The sequence below is a fragment of the Magallana gigas genome, chromosome 3 (assembly GCF_963853765.1).
Source record: "Magallana gigas chromosome 3, xbMagGiga1.1, whole genome shotgun sequence".
Lineage (NCBI taxonomy): Eukaryota > Metazoa > Mollusca > Bivalvia > Ostreida > Ostreidae > Magallana > Magallana gigas.
The window spans coordinates 1,776,165-1,792,916 of record NC_088855.1 but is presented as its reverse complement, the minus strand read 5'-3'; the positions used below and the strand labels follow the sequence as shown (position 1 = coordinate 1,792,916).

At 30.6% G+C, this 16,752-nt stretch overlaps 1 protein-coding gene across 2 annotated transcripts in view; it reads left to right on the top strand.

Moving 5' to 3' along the window:
* Window positions 1-11,977, top strand: part of LOC105321170 (uncharacterized) — a 50,286-nt gene extending 38,309 nt beyond the window's left edge. The window contains exons 3-8 of one of the 2 annotated variants that reach the window (XM_066078025.1): window positions 1,319-1,398; window positions 1,948-2,077; window positions 3,460-3,807; window positions 6,400-6,479; window positions 8,595-8,724; window positions 9,156-11,977. In XM_066078025.1, the coding sequence (XP_065934097.1) occupies window positions 1,319-1,398; window positions 1,948-2,077; window positions 3,460-3,807; window positions 6,400-6,479; window positions 8,595-8,724; window positions 9,156-9,307 (920 nt within the window). In that variant the 3' untranslated portion in view covers window positions 9,308-11,977. The remainder of the gene's footprint in view (window positions 1-1,318; window positions 1,399-1,947; window positions 2,078-3,459; window positions 3,808-6,399; window positions 6,480-8,594; window positions 8,725-9,155) is intronic. The other variant, XM_066078026.1, reaches the window with a different exon arrangement.
* Window positions 11,978-16,752: the final 4,775 nt, after the last annotated feature.

The window sequence follows — 16,752 nt, the reverse complement described above, 5'->3', positions numbered from 1 at the left end:
CGATACTTCTTTTTGTGATCGGCTTCGGCCGATCACTGTTGTGTCCATATGAGGCATCCGGCAAATGCTTCCACGTGCGCACACATTTCGCTTGCATAAGTAGTTCTTATAAAAACTTGAAGTTTGGTTTAGTATTTATATAGCATTTTACTCAGTTTTATTTCAGTTCATTTACCTTAAAAGATGCAAACATACATAAAATACAGTTCGACCTGTTAATTCAAGAATGCACATTTTGTCTCACGCGTAAGAATTTGATCGAAAGATTCATTGAGTACTGCAGTTGACCTCGACGAACTGACCTCAATCATAAGATGCTCCATGAACTGACCTCGATCTATTGATGTTGCATAATAGTAGCTAGGAAGACGGATTTATAAACAAGGTTAAGTTATAATGATCAATAGCAAGTTATGATGGCATTCAATGTTTTTCAGTCCCATTAAATTATTTTAATACAACTCTTTCTTTGTATACCTGTTAATGCTCTTTGGAGAGCCCTACTCGGTATTCATAAGAAGAAGATACATTAACATTTAATAATTACGTTAAAAATATAAGACTAGACAAGGAGTTTACGACCGGCTTTCCCCAAATTTATTTCAAAATTAAATTTGTTGACGGTTTAATGATGATGATGATGAAACTAAGGTGTACAGATTCAAAATATTCTATATTTTGTAAAAATACAGTACTTTTTTAATATTTTTACATCAAACTGATCATGTTGATTGCTTCTAGCTACAGTGTATCAATATATCATTATTGCCGATCATTCCTTTAAAAGGAATACTTGTTTTCCTTTTTATCATTCTCTTTTTCTCTCTATCTTTCTAATTTTTTTCTCTCTACCTTTCTCTTTTCTCTCTTCTTTTCTCTTTTTCTCTCTCTTTTTTCTTTTTATCTTTCTCTCTTTTTCTTTCTATCTTTCTCTTTTTTTCTTTATTTTCTCTTCTTTACTTTCTCTCTTTCTCTTTTCTCTCGCTATCTTTCTTTTTTTCTCTCTATTTTTTTTTCTTTTTCCCTCTCTATCTCTTTTACTCTTTTTCTTTTTCTTTCTTTTTCTCTATCTTTCTCTCCTTTTTTTCTCGTTTATTATACAAAGAAAGCAATCAATTTGTCAGGCACATATAGTGAATCTGGAAAAGTTGGTGATCTGGTATTTTTTGCTTGATTCAAGTTTTTGTACTGTATATGACATTATCTTTCAATATTAGAAGGGTCAAGAAATCATTTGCCAAATGAAAACGTTAATGTTTGAAACAGACACCTATTATTAATAGTCTCCATTTTTTGGTAATAAACAGATTTATTTTAGATATATGTTTTGACAAAGCAAAAGAAATGGGCCCATGTACATTATCAACATGTTACACAGGGGAAAATGGAACGATAGAGGTAATTTTTTTCTTAAACTTTATCTGATTTCATAAACTGTATGCAATTAGTACACGAATTGATCTCAATTTGGTATTTTTCTTTCAAAATAAGAATAATATTAGTATAATTATGCGAATAACTTTTGACATTTTTTAACTATCACATTTACTTAAATATGAAAAAATGTCTGTAAAAGTTTTTTAAACATGTATCCCTGCAAGGTTAAAGGTATTAAGGGGTAATCTATGACATACGTTTACGAAACCTTATTAATAAAGCGTTTGTTAGATATGAATAAATAAATTTTGAAAAAGGTCACAAAATAAGTTTAAGAAACTGTGAAATGGAAAGTAAATTACAAAGGTTTAGAAATGAAATCTTGAGATTAAAAATATACAATGTTCACCTTCTATATCTACTTTTGATATTATTTTCGTCTCCCAAATTATTTTTTAAAAGCATTTACAGACAATATTCATTTTCAAGTTTAATTTATAAGTCGATGTGTTAATTTATTATAGAATATGTACTAAGTTAGTACTGACAAATTGAATGGGTTTTTTCTAGACCCCTGATAATCAAACCGAAACAGTGAATGGTTCTGAACTGGTAACGGTTTGTAATGAGAGTGCTTCAGGCACCTATTCATGCTGTAATGCTGAAGGAAAATGTCTACAACAATTTTTTGAAGCCAAAGGTAAGCAATTGAGAGCTTCTTTACTTTTCTTCTGATTCTGGCTGTTTTCATTTAAGTCTACAGATATTTTAATTTCATATCTGTCTAGGAGAAATAAATCAAAAGGTATGTGATTTTACACGGTTCAACTTATGAATGTTATTTCATATAATAGTATGTAAAAGAAGACATGTTTCACAACCGACAACAGTTTTGACAGAACCATACTTCTCTTGTCACTTTTTTGTATCAATTGTTTATTTCTATTATGTTACTTAATGATGTGTAGTGTTCCTTCATTTATTTTCAGTATAAACAGTTGAAACCATTCTTTCAGTTTAATGCTCACCTTATTTGTACATCTATGTAGTGTTTTTTATAATGGGCATAAATAAAGATTTCTTGCAAACAAAAAATACATGATTTTTTTTAAAACAATCATGCTATCATCAAATCATGTTATCTTTTCTTTGATTTCCGTAATTTCCTGCCCAAAATATTATTGCACAAACTCACCTAAACCGGAGAATCAAGTGAGCTTTTCTGATCACCTGTTGCCTGTCGTCCTCTGTTTTACTCTTTTTAAACTTTTCACATTTTCTTACTTCTTCTCTATAACCAGTGGACCAACATAAATCAAACTTAGTACAAAGAATCTTTATGGAAAGGGAATTATTTATTATTGAAATAAACGTTGAAACCTTTTTTTAAGGGAGAAAACTACAATACAATGAAAAAGATGTGTTTAAAAAAGAATCTTTTTTCTCAAGAACCAATATATGTATAGTAAAAATTCTTAATTTTAAAACCATGATCCCTGGAATATTCATTAAGTCCACAGAGAAGCTCAAAGTTTTACACAGAAATACATGTGCATGGGGACAATGTTTTCAAATCTTCTTCTTAAGAACTACAATGCCACAATTTGTGAGATCATTTTGCAAGAATCCTCAAATAGTGAAGATTATAAATTGTTAAAAGTGTGACCACCGGACTAAAACTTTGGCACCAGGAGGAACTCAAAATTTTATATAGACAGTTTTTTTTAAATCTTCTAAAGAATTACAATGCTACAATTTGTAAAATTACTATGATATAACCCTTGAATAATGTAGGTTCTAAATTGTTAAAACCGTGACCCTTCAAACCAATAGTTGGGTGCCCAAGGAAGGGTTCAAATTAAATATAAAAATATATATAAAAAACCTTAAGTCAAAGAATGCTACACTTTGTGAGAATATAATATAAGCATATCCAAGAATGTGATTATTCTAAATGATTAAGATTATGACTCCCAGACTAATATTGGGGCCCCATGAAGGCTTCAAAGTTAAATATAATTATGATAAGTTTTCTTATGTAAAAATATATTGTCTATAATTTTGTGTTTATTTTTTCTTCAGCATTTGCTGAGGATCAAGTCAGTGAATGTATTTCTGGCAATGTGACTATGGAATTTAAACCTGACATTTTGAAAGATGAAGAAGTTAAAAGTTATACTTGGATTTGGGACCAGGGACATGAAAGTTTTCACATGTTTGCCAAGTTTGAACAAAACAAATCAACAAACCTTATCACATATTTTGAAGATTTTCACCGACTTACGGGGCGAATATTCCATAGTCCCAAAGTTCCTACCACAATAAACATTACAAATCTAAGAGAAAGCGATGAAGCCAAATATTACTTAGAAATCCGATACGCAAATTTTGAAAATTATACAGGATATAATATTTACCTTAAAGTAAAAGGTAACAAAAACCAGATAAAAAATTTCAAGTGTCTCGGTTTTTTATGTGTCATTCGTACAGCATTTTAAGATATAATATACCCACTTGTATAGTGAATACATACACTGGTATAATCAATTGATACACAAAAATAAGAGGATGATGTGTAGTGTTGTTTTGGTTGTATCTATATCTGACAACTTGAAAACCATCGTTAGAAAATCAACACCGCACACTTTTACTGGGCGGTTTATAAAGCATAAACGGCCAAAAACTATTTCACATCATATGAACAAATAGATATTGAATCCATCCCCTAAACTAATCAACGGGAGATCAAACTACCAGTACACTGGTCTTTCTGAAAATCGGGGGATAAGAGTCACACAATTGATGATTGACTAGTGCATCAGACTGTGTTTTATCTTTTATAAACATGTAACTAGTAGGTTGGGAAAAAACATCATAATTATCAGTCAGATAGAAATTAAATTCATTCACCTTAATGTGTAAAAATACTTTAATAAAATTATCAGATTTTTAAAAATTATCAGTGGATAAAGTGCATCTCGGGTAGACTGATTATGATAATGACATTTTGGAAAATCTGGCTCCGATTTCATAAAAAAAAAAATTAAGTCAAATCTCAGAGTCTGAGTTTTTTCTCAAATTTGAGAAACTCACATCTATGCATTTCACAAAAAAATCTTAGTCGTGTTTTTTACTCAATCTGAGAAAAAAAACTTAAGAACGTTGGATCCTGCGATCAAAAGTCTTGAAGATGTTTTCCTAAAGTATTTTTTAAACATCTACACACATATCGAAACCAAAATTCAAAACTAAATTTTGGGGTCTATTTGCTCCTTTCGGTGCTACGGTGTATTTAATAAGACCTTTCTGCACTGAAAGTGCAAATTCACATAAATCGCTATTCCCTCTATGATTTTTAATCGAAATGAACCATGGTATCAAATACAAATTTACATTGTTTAGAATTAATAAAATTAAAATCATCATAAAGAAAAAGTTGACAATTTTTTCACAAACTAATATTTTGACCTCTTTGCACTGAAAAAAAACACTATTTTTATTCATAAATAATTCAACAAGCAATGAAATTATTTTAAAGTCTCAAACTTTGTCCAAAGAAACTTACAGATTCAGAAAATAAGACCAAAAGTATGGGTCTTTATTGTAACTTTGAGATATGGCATGAAATAAGCTAATTTTAGGGGGAAATTGGATTTCATTTTTTCTTGACTTTTACGAAATATCAGTTAAATATCCCAATATATGTCAATAGAAATATTGAAATATTGTTAAAATATGTTTTTGAAACAACACGAAGATATCCCAATGCATAAACTATCTGGAAATTTGGTCTGCACTGAAAATAAGATAGCTAAAATTACAGTACTTTAAAACAACTAAGATATGAAAATGTTTATTTTCTTCTTAAAACCCCTCCGCCACAAAATATAGTCCCTTACTAAACTCTGTAAATATGTAATTATTCCTTAACTATTTCATTCAATATAGTTCATCTAGCATTGCAGAAAAGAATTTACAAAAAGAGTTTATATATGACACAAAATTTCTAGACTAGAGGTGACCCAAAATGGCTACCAAAATCAGAGGAAAAAACCTCTTTAAGTCAAATCTCAAATATAAATATGTCATAAACATCATTAAAACAGTATTATATTGTCTAATATGTTCATTTCTTATATATTTCCACTCAATAATCAGCGTATATGGAATATTTCATACAAGTTTGTTAAATATTTTTTTCAATAAAAAATAATAATTTTGGCAGAGTTACCACCTTGAACAAAAGGAACTAATTTAATTGTGTGTGTTGAATAGAATAACTGTGCAGATTCTACTTTCTAATGTTTTTAAGGTAACCATAATGTAATGAATGTGATTTGTTGTTTATTATATATTATATAAGATAATGTCAATATGTAATCTATATTTAGTGTCTGTAACATTTTATGACACTTGTTGATTTGATTCAATTTTTCCTCTGTTTAAAAATTAAGCATACGATTTGTTTCATTAAGAATAAATTTAAAAAAACACATATAGAAGTTATAAGGGGCCACTTGTGACAAATTCTTACTCAGCTAAGTAAAAAATTCAACTCAGCTGAGAATTGACTAACTTTGTTTTGAGAAATGCAATTTGAGAAAAATCTCAGCTGAGTAAATTCTCAGGATTTGAGTTTTAAATTAGGTAAAAACTTAAGTTATTTTGTGAAATCGCAGCCTGACTTTGCAGTACTAGTGAGGGTTTTTTTGTCAAATGACATGCATATTATATATGGAATGCATAACTTAATTGCAAAAACATTAACATTCACGGGTATTGTCATAAAATGGGAGAAATAACAAATAAAATTACCTTATCGTTTTTTTTTTATTTTAAGTGCCATGAATAGTGCATTCCATTGATAAAATTGGTCTTTCCGACTTTGGTGGTGAGAATCGTGTATTACTTCACATAACTGTATACAGACAAACATCATGTTAGAAATACATAACATGATGCTAGATATTTTTATTAAAGACTAATCATTGATACATGTACTTTGATTTGTTAATCCTGTAGGTGTTTGTTTCGATGACCCTGTAGAAATAAAGGGGTGCAATGTAGCAACATGCTATACAGGAGAAAATGGAATACTAAAGGTAACCTACTTTAATTTTATTCAAATTTTAAAAAAGGGCTTATACTATAAAAATGCAAACGTAAAGTTGTACATTATAAATATCATACTGCGTAGTTTAAGAATGAAAACAAATTTTGAATTTTATAGATTCAATGACCAAATGTTTTAGCTGTCTAGCTGTCCTAGTAGATCCTTGGAGTATGTTTGTTACTCATGTGTATCTTGTCATTAATTATTAACAAAGATGCTATTAAAATTGATAATGAGTTAGTCCTGACTCCGATGTGTTCTTATTATTTTTTAGCAATCAAATCGCCTTTTCTAGGGGCATATGTATAATTTTCTTATTTTACCTAGGAGGTTTAGCAAAGAGGAGAGTTTCATCAAATTTCTTAATTTAATCACTTACTTAATATCACAATGAATGGCTTTGTTGGAATTATTGAATTAAAATGTTTGATTTGTGTAAACCAAAAAACATACTCAGTCAACAGAAAAAGGCGTACAAATGTTGTGAAGCAAATATTATTGATCCAATTTATTTTTACAAATGGCATGTGGTGATACAAACAGGATTCAAAATCAAAAGTCCAAAGGTAAAATACAAAACAGGAGCACAACAAACATGGACCTCAAAAACAAATAGGTAGGATTAGGTGCCGTGGAGGAGCAAGCATCCTCTGATGACCGGTCACATCCCCGTGTGCTCTTTGTCGTCATCGGGAAAAAGGAAAAATCAGTAGACAATTAGGTTATCAACTGTGGTTTAACAATTAGTATGAACAACGTCAGCATGCGACCCAGTGGAAGATTGTATTTGCTGACAAGGTCGTGGTTTGGACCATTGAACTTAAAAAAAAAGATTACTTTAATCGAGACTGTTGGTAGTCATGTTTTATCAACTTGTTTCAGTAGCTTGCCTCACCTTAGAAATTGTTCATACTTAGAAGTATGTCATTGCTTAACGAATTAACTGAGAGACAAAAACTCTTTATAAAGGTAATGAAAGTATATTGCTACAAAATTGAAGTCATCGTGTTTGTCGTAAACTTTTGTTGTTCGGTTACCATCAATGTGCCTTTCCAGTAAAATATCCAAATATGAAACAGATCACGCAGAAAATGTGGTATCTTTTATTTCAAGTTCACTTTGATATATCGAGTCGATAAATTTTTCCAAAAATGTACTAGATATTTAAAACAAATATGTGCTATAGAAAAATACTTGCATTTTTTTTAAATTGAGAAAAAAAAATAGCTTTATAACTGCATGTAGTCGATACCGTTTCATTTTGACTTAAGATGTAGTGCACTATCAGAAATAAGAAAAAACGCTTTAGATGAATAATGTCATACATATATATTTTTAAAAAATTAGAAAATAATGCCATTGTTAGATTTTTCTTTTTAAAAAAGCGACAACAATAATAAAAAAATCAAAACAAAACAAAACAAAAGCACATCATCCAAAAACCCCAGTACAAATTAAATCTCATTAAATCCATTTTTGAATATTTTATTTACTCTTCATTTTAATCAATCATTCTTTTTATCGTTATTAGACAATAATTATATGCGCCTCTATACATGGTCTTAGTGCAAACTTTCAAATGTTTTGATAAAGACTTTTATAGTTGCATAAATGAGTAATTTCCTTGTATGATAAATTTTAAAGAATGAATGCAATAGCTACCTAATTTATACGAATTTAAAATGGATTTGGGCATTTTACGCTTTATAAACTGCAAAACTGCTGTTTAACGAAATTAAATTTAACAAAATTGATTTGAGATTGATACAGATGTTGCATACCAGCGATAAATACTGCCAAATAGTTTGTGGTCGCTATTCATACATTAACGACAATGCTGATTAGTGGTTTCTAATTATTTTCTGTAATAATGGATTAACGCATGGATGCAAAGTATTGTAAATATTAATGGTATTGAATGTAGATTGAAGCGTGCTATTCTGTGTTTTATAATCGTCGTATTTGGCTAGATTTGTCTTTTTATAACATGGAATTAATTTTCTGATTCTCTCTTGTTTGCATTTTTTTTTCAAAATTTCTATGAACTCAAATATTTCAAAATCAGTATTCATCTTATAGAAATATGCATTTTTGTTCATTCTAGATTCCTAGCAATTTAACTGAAGAAGTAAATGGTTCGAAATTGGTTAAGGTCTGTGATGAAAGTGCTTCAAGAAAATATTCTTGCTGCAATGCTGCAGGAATCTGTCAAGAGCAAGTCTTAAAGGTCATAGGTATATAAAAGCCCGACACAAGCTGTTTTAGATTAAGTCTACAGTAATTTAAAAATTGTGGATTTCTAGCTTATCCAAGTAGCTGTACTGATTGTTATCTAATCGTGAATACAATACACAGCCACCGCATCAATGCTTATTGAATACTACGCAAGATTGTTCTATTTCTGTTGTAATATTGCAGAGTATACTAAAGTATGTACAGGGCACTTACATAAATGGATACTTCTAGCTTTTCTTTTGTCTCTGGCGTATTTCTTCTGAAGATAACATGTACATTGTTCTTATCATAATGGATATTTGGATATTCTGTAATATTTCTTTGTTTCTCTTGTTTTGTTATGTCTTGTTTTGTTTCTTGGTTTTTTCTTCACATAATAATAACACTGGATATCCCATGCTCCTCGTGTTTTTCTGTTTTATTTCTGTAGAGGATACCACGCCACTTGATGATGAACCAGGTTCCACCGTCATTATAACGACCTTGATAATTGTCCTTGTGATAGCTGTAGCGGTAGGGGGGACAGCTGGGGTACTTTTGTTCTTAAAAAGAAGACGAGGAACATTTGAAATTAAGCAATGAATAAACAAGTTGTGGTGTTGTACGTTTCCAAACCTGTATTTAGATCAAATGCTTTATAAAAAGCCTTCAATATAGATAAATTTATATTAATCATTGTTTGTTAGTCTATTTTTTGATAAGTATTATATCATATATAATATAATACCTGGGATCCAGATGTATGTTATATAGAAACATTATTGACCATTTTTACTACAATTATCTTTGGTCTAACCCATTTCTTGTATTTACAAAAACAACTTAGTAAAATCAGAATGCCATCACATAATTTATCCATGGAAAGTGGACGCCATAGAAAGACTTTGCGAAATAGCAAAATATGTGAATTTTGTAGATCCGAAATGGAGGATGAATATCACTTTGTCTTAATATGTCCACGCTTCCAGCAATTACGAGCCAAATATATCAAAAAATACCATTAAAAATCCTGAATGTATAAATTTATCCAGCTATTATGTGTAAACAATGTAAGAGAACTCTGAAACTCTGTTCTTGCATCATGCCTTCAAATTACATGTTGATTGATATACTATTTAACAATTGTTGTAATTAAATCGATGTGTTGAATTGTACATTCTCCAATGCTAATATTACTGTACTACATATTCATTGTTGTTATGACCAGTTTGTTAGTAAATCCATGCAATGTGCTGCACATATTCTGTTAAAACATTTCATATGCAATAAGATGTATGTCCTACGCAATAAAGAAAGTTGACTTTTCGAAAGTTGACTTATTTCAACAATTCTAAAAACGATTCATTAAAATGAAAATGATTGAAGCAACCAAATAAGAAAATATCGATCCTCCCCGGAAAATAAAATTAATCCTCAGAACCCCCTGTAATAATGTTCAGGATCTCCTCAAATAACTTAAAGAGATTCATTGCCGCTGTTGATAAAAAATGCGCTTTAAATATGGTGGGTTTTTTTAATTTTTATTCGGGGCATACCAACTGTCTAAATATAATCGTCGTCCATGTGATTCACTCTTATTAAGACAATTATGATGATTAAATAAGTTTCTCAAAATGAACTGCAAATGCATATAAACAACATTACGAGAAATAAACTAAAGACAACTTTTAAAGATGTTTCATAGCTTATATAATATAGTGCATTTAGTGGACATCTTCTTTTCCTCAATCGTCTTGGCAAAGACGCTCAAAACTTGCACAAGAGGGTCAAGAAGTTAGAAAACACATATCCATGCTATAGTTTTATACGGAAAACATATAACACGAACTGTGATTTAGATCCAATCAAGTTGTGCTGCATTAGAAATAATCAAAATAGTACCAATATGTTTACATATCCAATATCAATGCGAGGAACAGAATCAATTACACTTCTTAGAATGCATCAATAAGGAGTGTACAAGACAGCTATGCAAACAAAACAATCGATACAAACTTAATAAATAAGTTCCAGGCAATTCCCGAACAATTGATTTAAAAAAGCCTAGTGAAACCCTAAAAGTCAAGACTCCTTTGACCAAGATATATTTATCCAATCTAAGACTAAATATACATGTACATGTATTAGCCTAATTAGGCTTTTTTAGGAATATATTAACATATCGATAGTATATCAATTAACTTTAATGTATATGACTCGAGAGCAATTGTTTTTACAACGAAATCAAATCATCATGAAACAAACTCTTACGTATATCGAAAGTATGTGTTTTATTACCAATGGTTTATTATATGATATCTTATATTGTATCATGGCCAGAGGCGTGTTCAACAGACCGAGCGCCCGCAAGTTTGCCCAAATTCCCTCAGGTATCAATTTTGTATTACGTCACAAGTATGAAGCAGCTGCAACGAGCTCGTTTCTAGTTAATTACTTTCTAGTTAATTAACCGATTCAATGGCATCCTTAAATGTGCAGGACATAGTAGATAAACACGTCTTATTGAAAAGAAGGATGTGAGATAAAATCTTATTGAGCGTTGCTTTGGAAAGAACTGTCTTTATTATACATTGTTCTAGGCCGTTTTATCATGATCTGCCTCGTATCTATGCCGTATTACTGAAAGATTAATCTTTATATTTCGTTATTTTACATCACACATATTTTTTTTCTTGGTTTAATTGTAAGCTCAAATTAGCTCTTTCAGTATTTTATCTATTAACAACTGTTACTTTCAGTCATATCTAATCTCAGTACATCCCAGTGAGCTTGACAAAAACGATACCACAGATTCTGAAACATCGGTCTGGTATTTGGATACTTTACTAGAAAAAGACGTTAATGGTAACCTTACAACAAAACTAAATGATAAACTTGAAGATTTTCATTTTTCCATCGTCAACTTCCCTTACTCATGTAGCAATATGCCATCATCACCTGCTTATGTGGTTTATGTCTCTCAGCTTATTTGTTATGCGAGAGCATGCTCAACATACGAACAATTATTTAAACGAAATTATTAATTAATAAAGTAATTAACCAAAACATAAAAATGTTTACAGGGTACTGGTACTTTATGAGTAATATTAAACCTTGTGTTTAACAGCCATTCGTTCTATTTTTTGAAGTACTTTGTATCTTACAAAGGCTTGAAATAATTTCATGTTTTCCAGGTAACAAACCAAACCATTTCCGCCAATTTCACTTGTGTTTATTCTCTACAAGATTGTCTATGATTATAATAAAACATTATGTATGTACATTTACTTGTGTGTGAGTGAAGTATACTTGTGTATAAAATTTATTATGACTTTTTTATCATTGTATTTTAATGTTAGTTTGTATAGAACAAAAACAGTAAGTTATTTTTTTTTTAAAAGTCTTATGAAATATTTTCCCTCTTTACTTTAAGTAAGAATTTGGGTTATTTTTCGACCATTTAACACATTTTCAATGCTTGACTGGATATTATGTACAGCTATTTCGTTCTAAATTTGAGACACGGGTACAATCGTAAAACTCTGGAACTACACTTTAAGATCGGGTGATCCTATTTTTCTGTGTTTCCATTGAAACCGAAACTTGGTTGTTGGTAGCATAATCGTAAATTAAAACATGCTTCAAAGAGAGATTGACGTTTTTCTATTGCTGTGTTTTGTGACAGTAGTTTTGTATTTTTACAGTACTGAATAATTTTCTTAGTTTGTAGTTATTTGTAATGCAACATTGTTCGTTAGGTTGGACCAAAATCTAAATACATGTAGCATGGCTGCTCCTTTTATTTTCTGTAGCAAAGCAAATTTCTCTAAATTAATGTATAATAAATGCAGATTAAAAACCTGATACTCGGCATAAAATATTCTCAATATACATTTTTTTGAAAATTATTTCCAGTGTTATCGGAACCCATTTTTTTTATTGACCATGTTAATAAAGGGAAAATAATTCTATAAATACGTCAATAACATTGAAATATAGCATGCCATTGTTTGAACTTACTAGTGGTTGAACACGGCGTGTGTGGTATTTTACGAGTGACGTTAACATTAAGGCAAATTAAGTTGGGTGAAGAATCGTGGTAGCTTATAAACAGTGGGAATCTTCGTAACTCTGTTAAAGGATAAAAGAAAATACTCATTTATCGTTAAAATGTACTGTATACAGGATAATATTCTCCCCGTGTAATTTTCTCCGTGTCTTGAATTTGTTCAGACACAGTTCTGTTGAAAGAGAAATAATTTGAGACATTGAGATTTGCCTAGTCTAAAATACAATTAAACAATCATTAAATATAGTGACCATGTTGTTGGTTTTCTTTACCCTGTTAGCCCAATTCTTTAACTTATGAATAGGAAAAACGACTCGTGTCAATTTATCTCTGACATTATTTTTACGTGTGAGCAATTATTTGTTTTGTTCCTTTCAACATACAGAAAAAGAACCGATTAACAATTGATTACCGGGTGTCTTTCCAATGCATTTATGTAAGAGCAGCAAAGGCGTTCCAAATGTTCATTCATGGCAGATAGGTGATATAAACACCGAAATAGAAACTTGTGTTTGCCAAAAAAATTTAAAAAATAATATTTAGAGGGATTAATGTTCTTTTAGCACTTTGGTATGCAATTTTAGCTTTGTGATTTTAAAACGTTCAACACTTTCTTGAGGTTCTGTTTCAGAAAACAGAAATTACTGCATTTAATGTAAGTTAGTGGACTAACAAGTAGATTTATGGTCACCCCTTTCTAACCATTGCAACCTATTTGTTTAAATTTGCTAGCAAAAGAACCTTACAAGTAGCCTGACTTATGAACTTTAGAGCAAACAAGAGTAAAATGTCTCCTTGTTTAGTCTACCGGATATGACTATAGTTTTTTTATCGCTGTCTGTCAATCATCCTGTCCCTCTCCGCTGTAAAGACCTTTTTCGTTATAGTTTGTTAATTGATTGAAGCTTCATCATGATGAACCACAAATCAATTTTAAGTTTTAATTAAAAAGTTTTATCAACAGATGAAGCTTATTTCAAACGACTCCTTTTTAGAAAATTATTTTCATCGAGTTTTTTCCCGAAATTTATATTGCATATTAAAAGACATCTCATGAAAGTTTTGGGTATTCATTACTATAAGAGTGCTTGTCATATTTGTATTTTGTTCTTTTAATATCTATGAATAATCAGCTTGTTGGCATTTTTTCGAGAGATATAAAGATAAGCACATTCTATACCATTCAAATATTATGTAAGATTCTTTTTTTTTAAATTATGGAAGCGTTTTGCTGTCAGTTGAACAATAGTTAGAGTCGTATGTTCGAGATACGGTTCGAAAAAATAAGTAATATAAACTAGGTCGTCCATACGAGATATTGATTAGTCGTTTTTAAGGAGTAAATATGTTGTACGTATGAGATAATATATTGTATATGCGAGATACTAAGTCGTAATAACAAGATTCTAAGTTGTGATAACAAGATAATATGTCGTACGTCCAAGATAATTAGTCTTCATAATAAGATACTAAGTCGTTATAATGGAAACTAAGTCGTTAAAATTAGCTAATGTATCGCATGTACGATATTACATATCATACATACAAAATGATATGTCGTACATATGATATAATAATAAGTAAAAAGGGAACGGTATAAGTCGTAAAAGCGATGAAATAAGTCTTATTAATGAGATACTATGTTGTATAAATATAAGCGATAATGTGTCGTAGATGCGAGGTGATATGTAGTACGTACGATATAACATGACGTGTTTAATTTACAATATAAAACTAACATTTAATCTCGGACGTACGATTCCGTATATCGTACATATGACTTCTTTAATGTTTTTTTAATATGGCAGCAACACCCTTCCGAAAACTTCAATTTTCATCAATCTACTAAATATTGAACAAGGAAAAGGGGCTTATCCGCACGCAAAGACACAAGTCCCTAATCAAGGAACTGCTGAACGAACCTTAAAGTGGCCCCAGGTGATGAAAATAATCAAGATTTACAGAATCTACGTAAACATTATTTTATCTTCGACTAATTCATCTCGTTCAGACGACTTATTTTTTCTTACGTATGACTTACTTGCTCGTATGTTTTAAAGATCATCTCGCACAAACCCCATATTTTCTCGTTATAACGACGTTGTACCTCGTACGGACAACTTAGTATCTTGTACGGCTTACTTATAATTTACTTTAACTGCAGCAATACACTTCTGTAGAAGTTTGATAGATATTCATTCACTTTTTGATTTTCATTGATAGAATGTTAAAAGATGGTAGCAGATGAATGTGACTTTAACATTGTATCAAACTCAAACTTTTACCACTTGTATTTGTATGTTTTAGAATTAACATAAATTCTGCTCAAATAAAACATTCAATGATTACACATGATTTAAATCTTAGTTTTAATTCCCAAGTTAATAAGAGCAATGCCATTGATTGAATAGAGTATTTGCTAATTCAATTAAAAACTGTTAAAGTCTTGGTTGCGTCATTTTTGTTTAGTTTTGTTTCTTCTTTTAAGCTCTTTTTTACCAAACAATCTGCACGCTATTGCGGGTTGGTGTGAAGGCAGCTCGGCCCTTACGGCTCTGCTTCGTACAGTCATAAGTTTTGCGACTTAGATCAAATTTATCTTTACTGACAGGAAAACGCTTCCGTTAAAAAAACTCTTGAGCAGTATATTAGCCATTTTTATGGAATTTGTGTTGAAAGCGGCATTCAAAACATTATAAGACGCCCAGCAAGGTCAGAGAGGTAAAATCGCGATGGGTTTCAAAGCGTCCCAAACGTTGAATACTGTTTAGCTTCTACGTCTTGGGTGAAAATAAAAGTTTTACGACTGTAGGTGATGTAGTGGTTCTTTTCTTTATTTATTTATTTTTTTGGAACATGCCCCTAAAAATAATAATCAGATTTTGATAAATTAACTAGTTTTAAAAGCAATCCACAAAATTATCCAGCTATAATTTGCGTCAATTTTAAATGCGGTGAAAAAGCATATTTATCTTAACTCATAAAGGTTACATTCACGCCGCCACGAATACGAAGATCCAAGACTTCTAAACTTATCAATAACAAGTGCGAAAATGTTTTTTTTTTCTAGTATGTCACTACCATCTCTTTGTTATAGAAAAAATAGCAATGCCTTTAAATTTTTTTTAGAGAGAATGGTTTAAAATCTGGGGGAGTACAGTTGGGCTAACTGTACTGGAACCCCGCACGTTGGCAAAGAGTGTTATGTTGGGCTAACTGTGCTGGAACCCCACACGATAGTGGAGTGTATGGTGTCGGGCTAGCTGTGTTTGATTTCCGCACGTTAGTACTGAATTATATCGAGCTGTCCGTGCAGGAATCATCCGCACGTTAGTGTCGATTTTGTGTACAGAATTTTATCGGACTGTCCGTGCTATATTCTCCGCACGTTAATAGGTTGTTATCTGGGAACTCCGAAACTCGATTTCATTGGAATACCATGTACCGTTATATTGTCCAATTTAAATACTACTTGTTGAATTTTTGTTTCGTTTTGGAGTTTTTATTCAGTGTAAACTTGAGCGAGTGTAACGAACTGAGTTTTCCGCTGAATTCACCATATGGATTTTAAGAACTTTTACCTTACAATTTACATTTTACAATACAAATTAAATACAAGATACGTTCCGTGAAAGTTGGGTACCATTTTAGTACAAGGCCGAGTGGAATGCTATCGCGCTAACCGCAACTTCATGACAACCTCACGGAAAATTCACGATAAGAACTTTACACTTAAAATTCATTAGTGAAAATTTTTTTTACAAATCAACTATTAATCATATAATTATAATATATATCAACTATTCATCTTATAATTATAATAATAATCAACTATTAATCATATAATTTTGATAATAAACCACCATTAATCATATAATTATAATAATAATCAACTATTAATCATATCACTATAATAATAAGAATCAACTATTAATTATGTAATTATACTCTGTGTTGAAAAATATATTCTTCCAAAAAA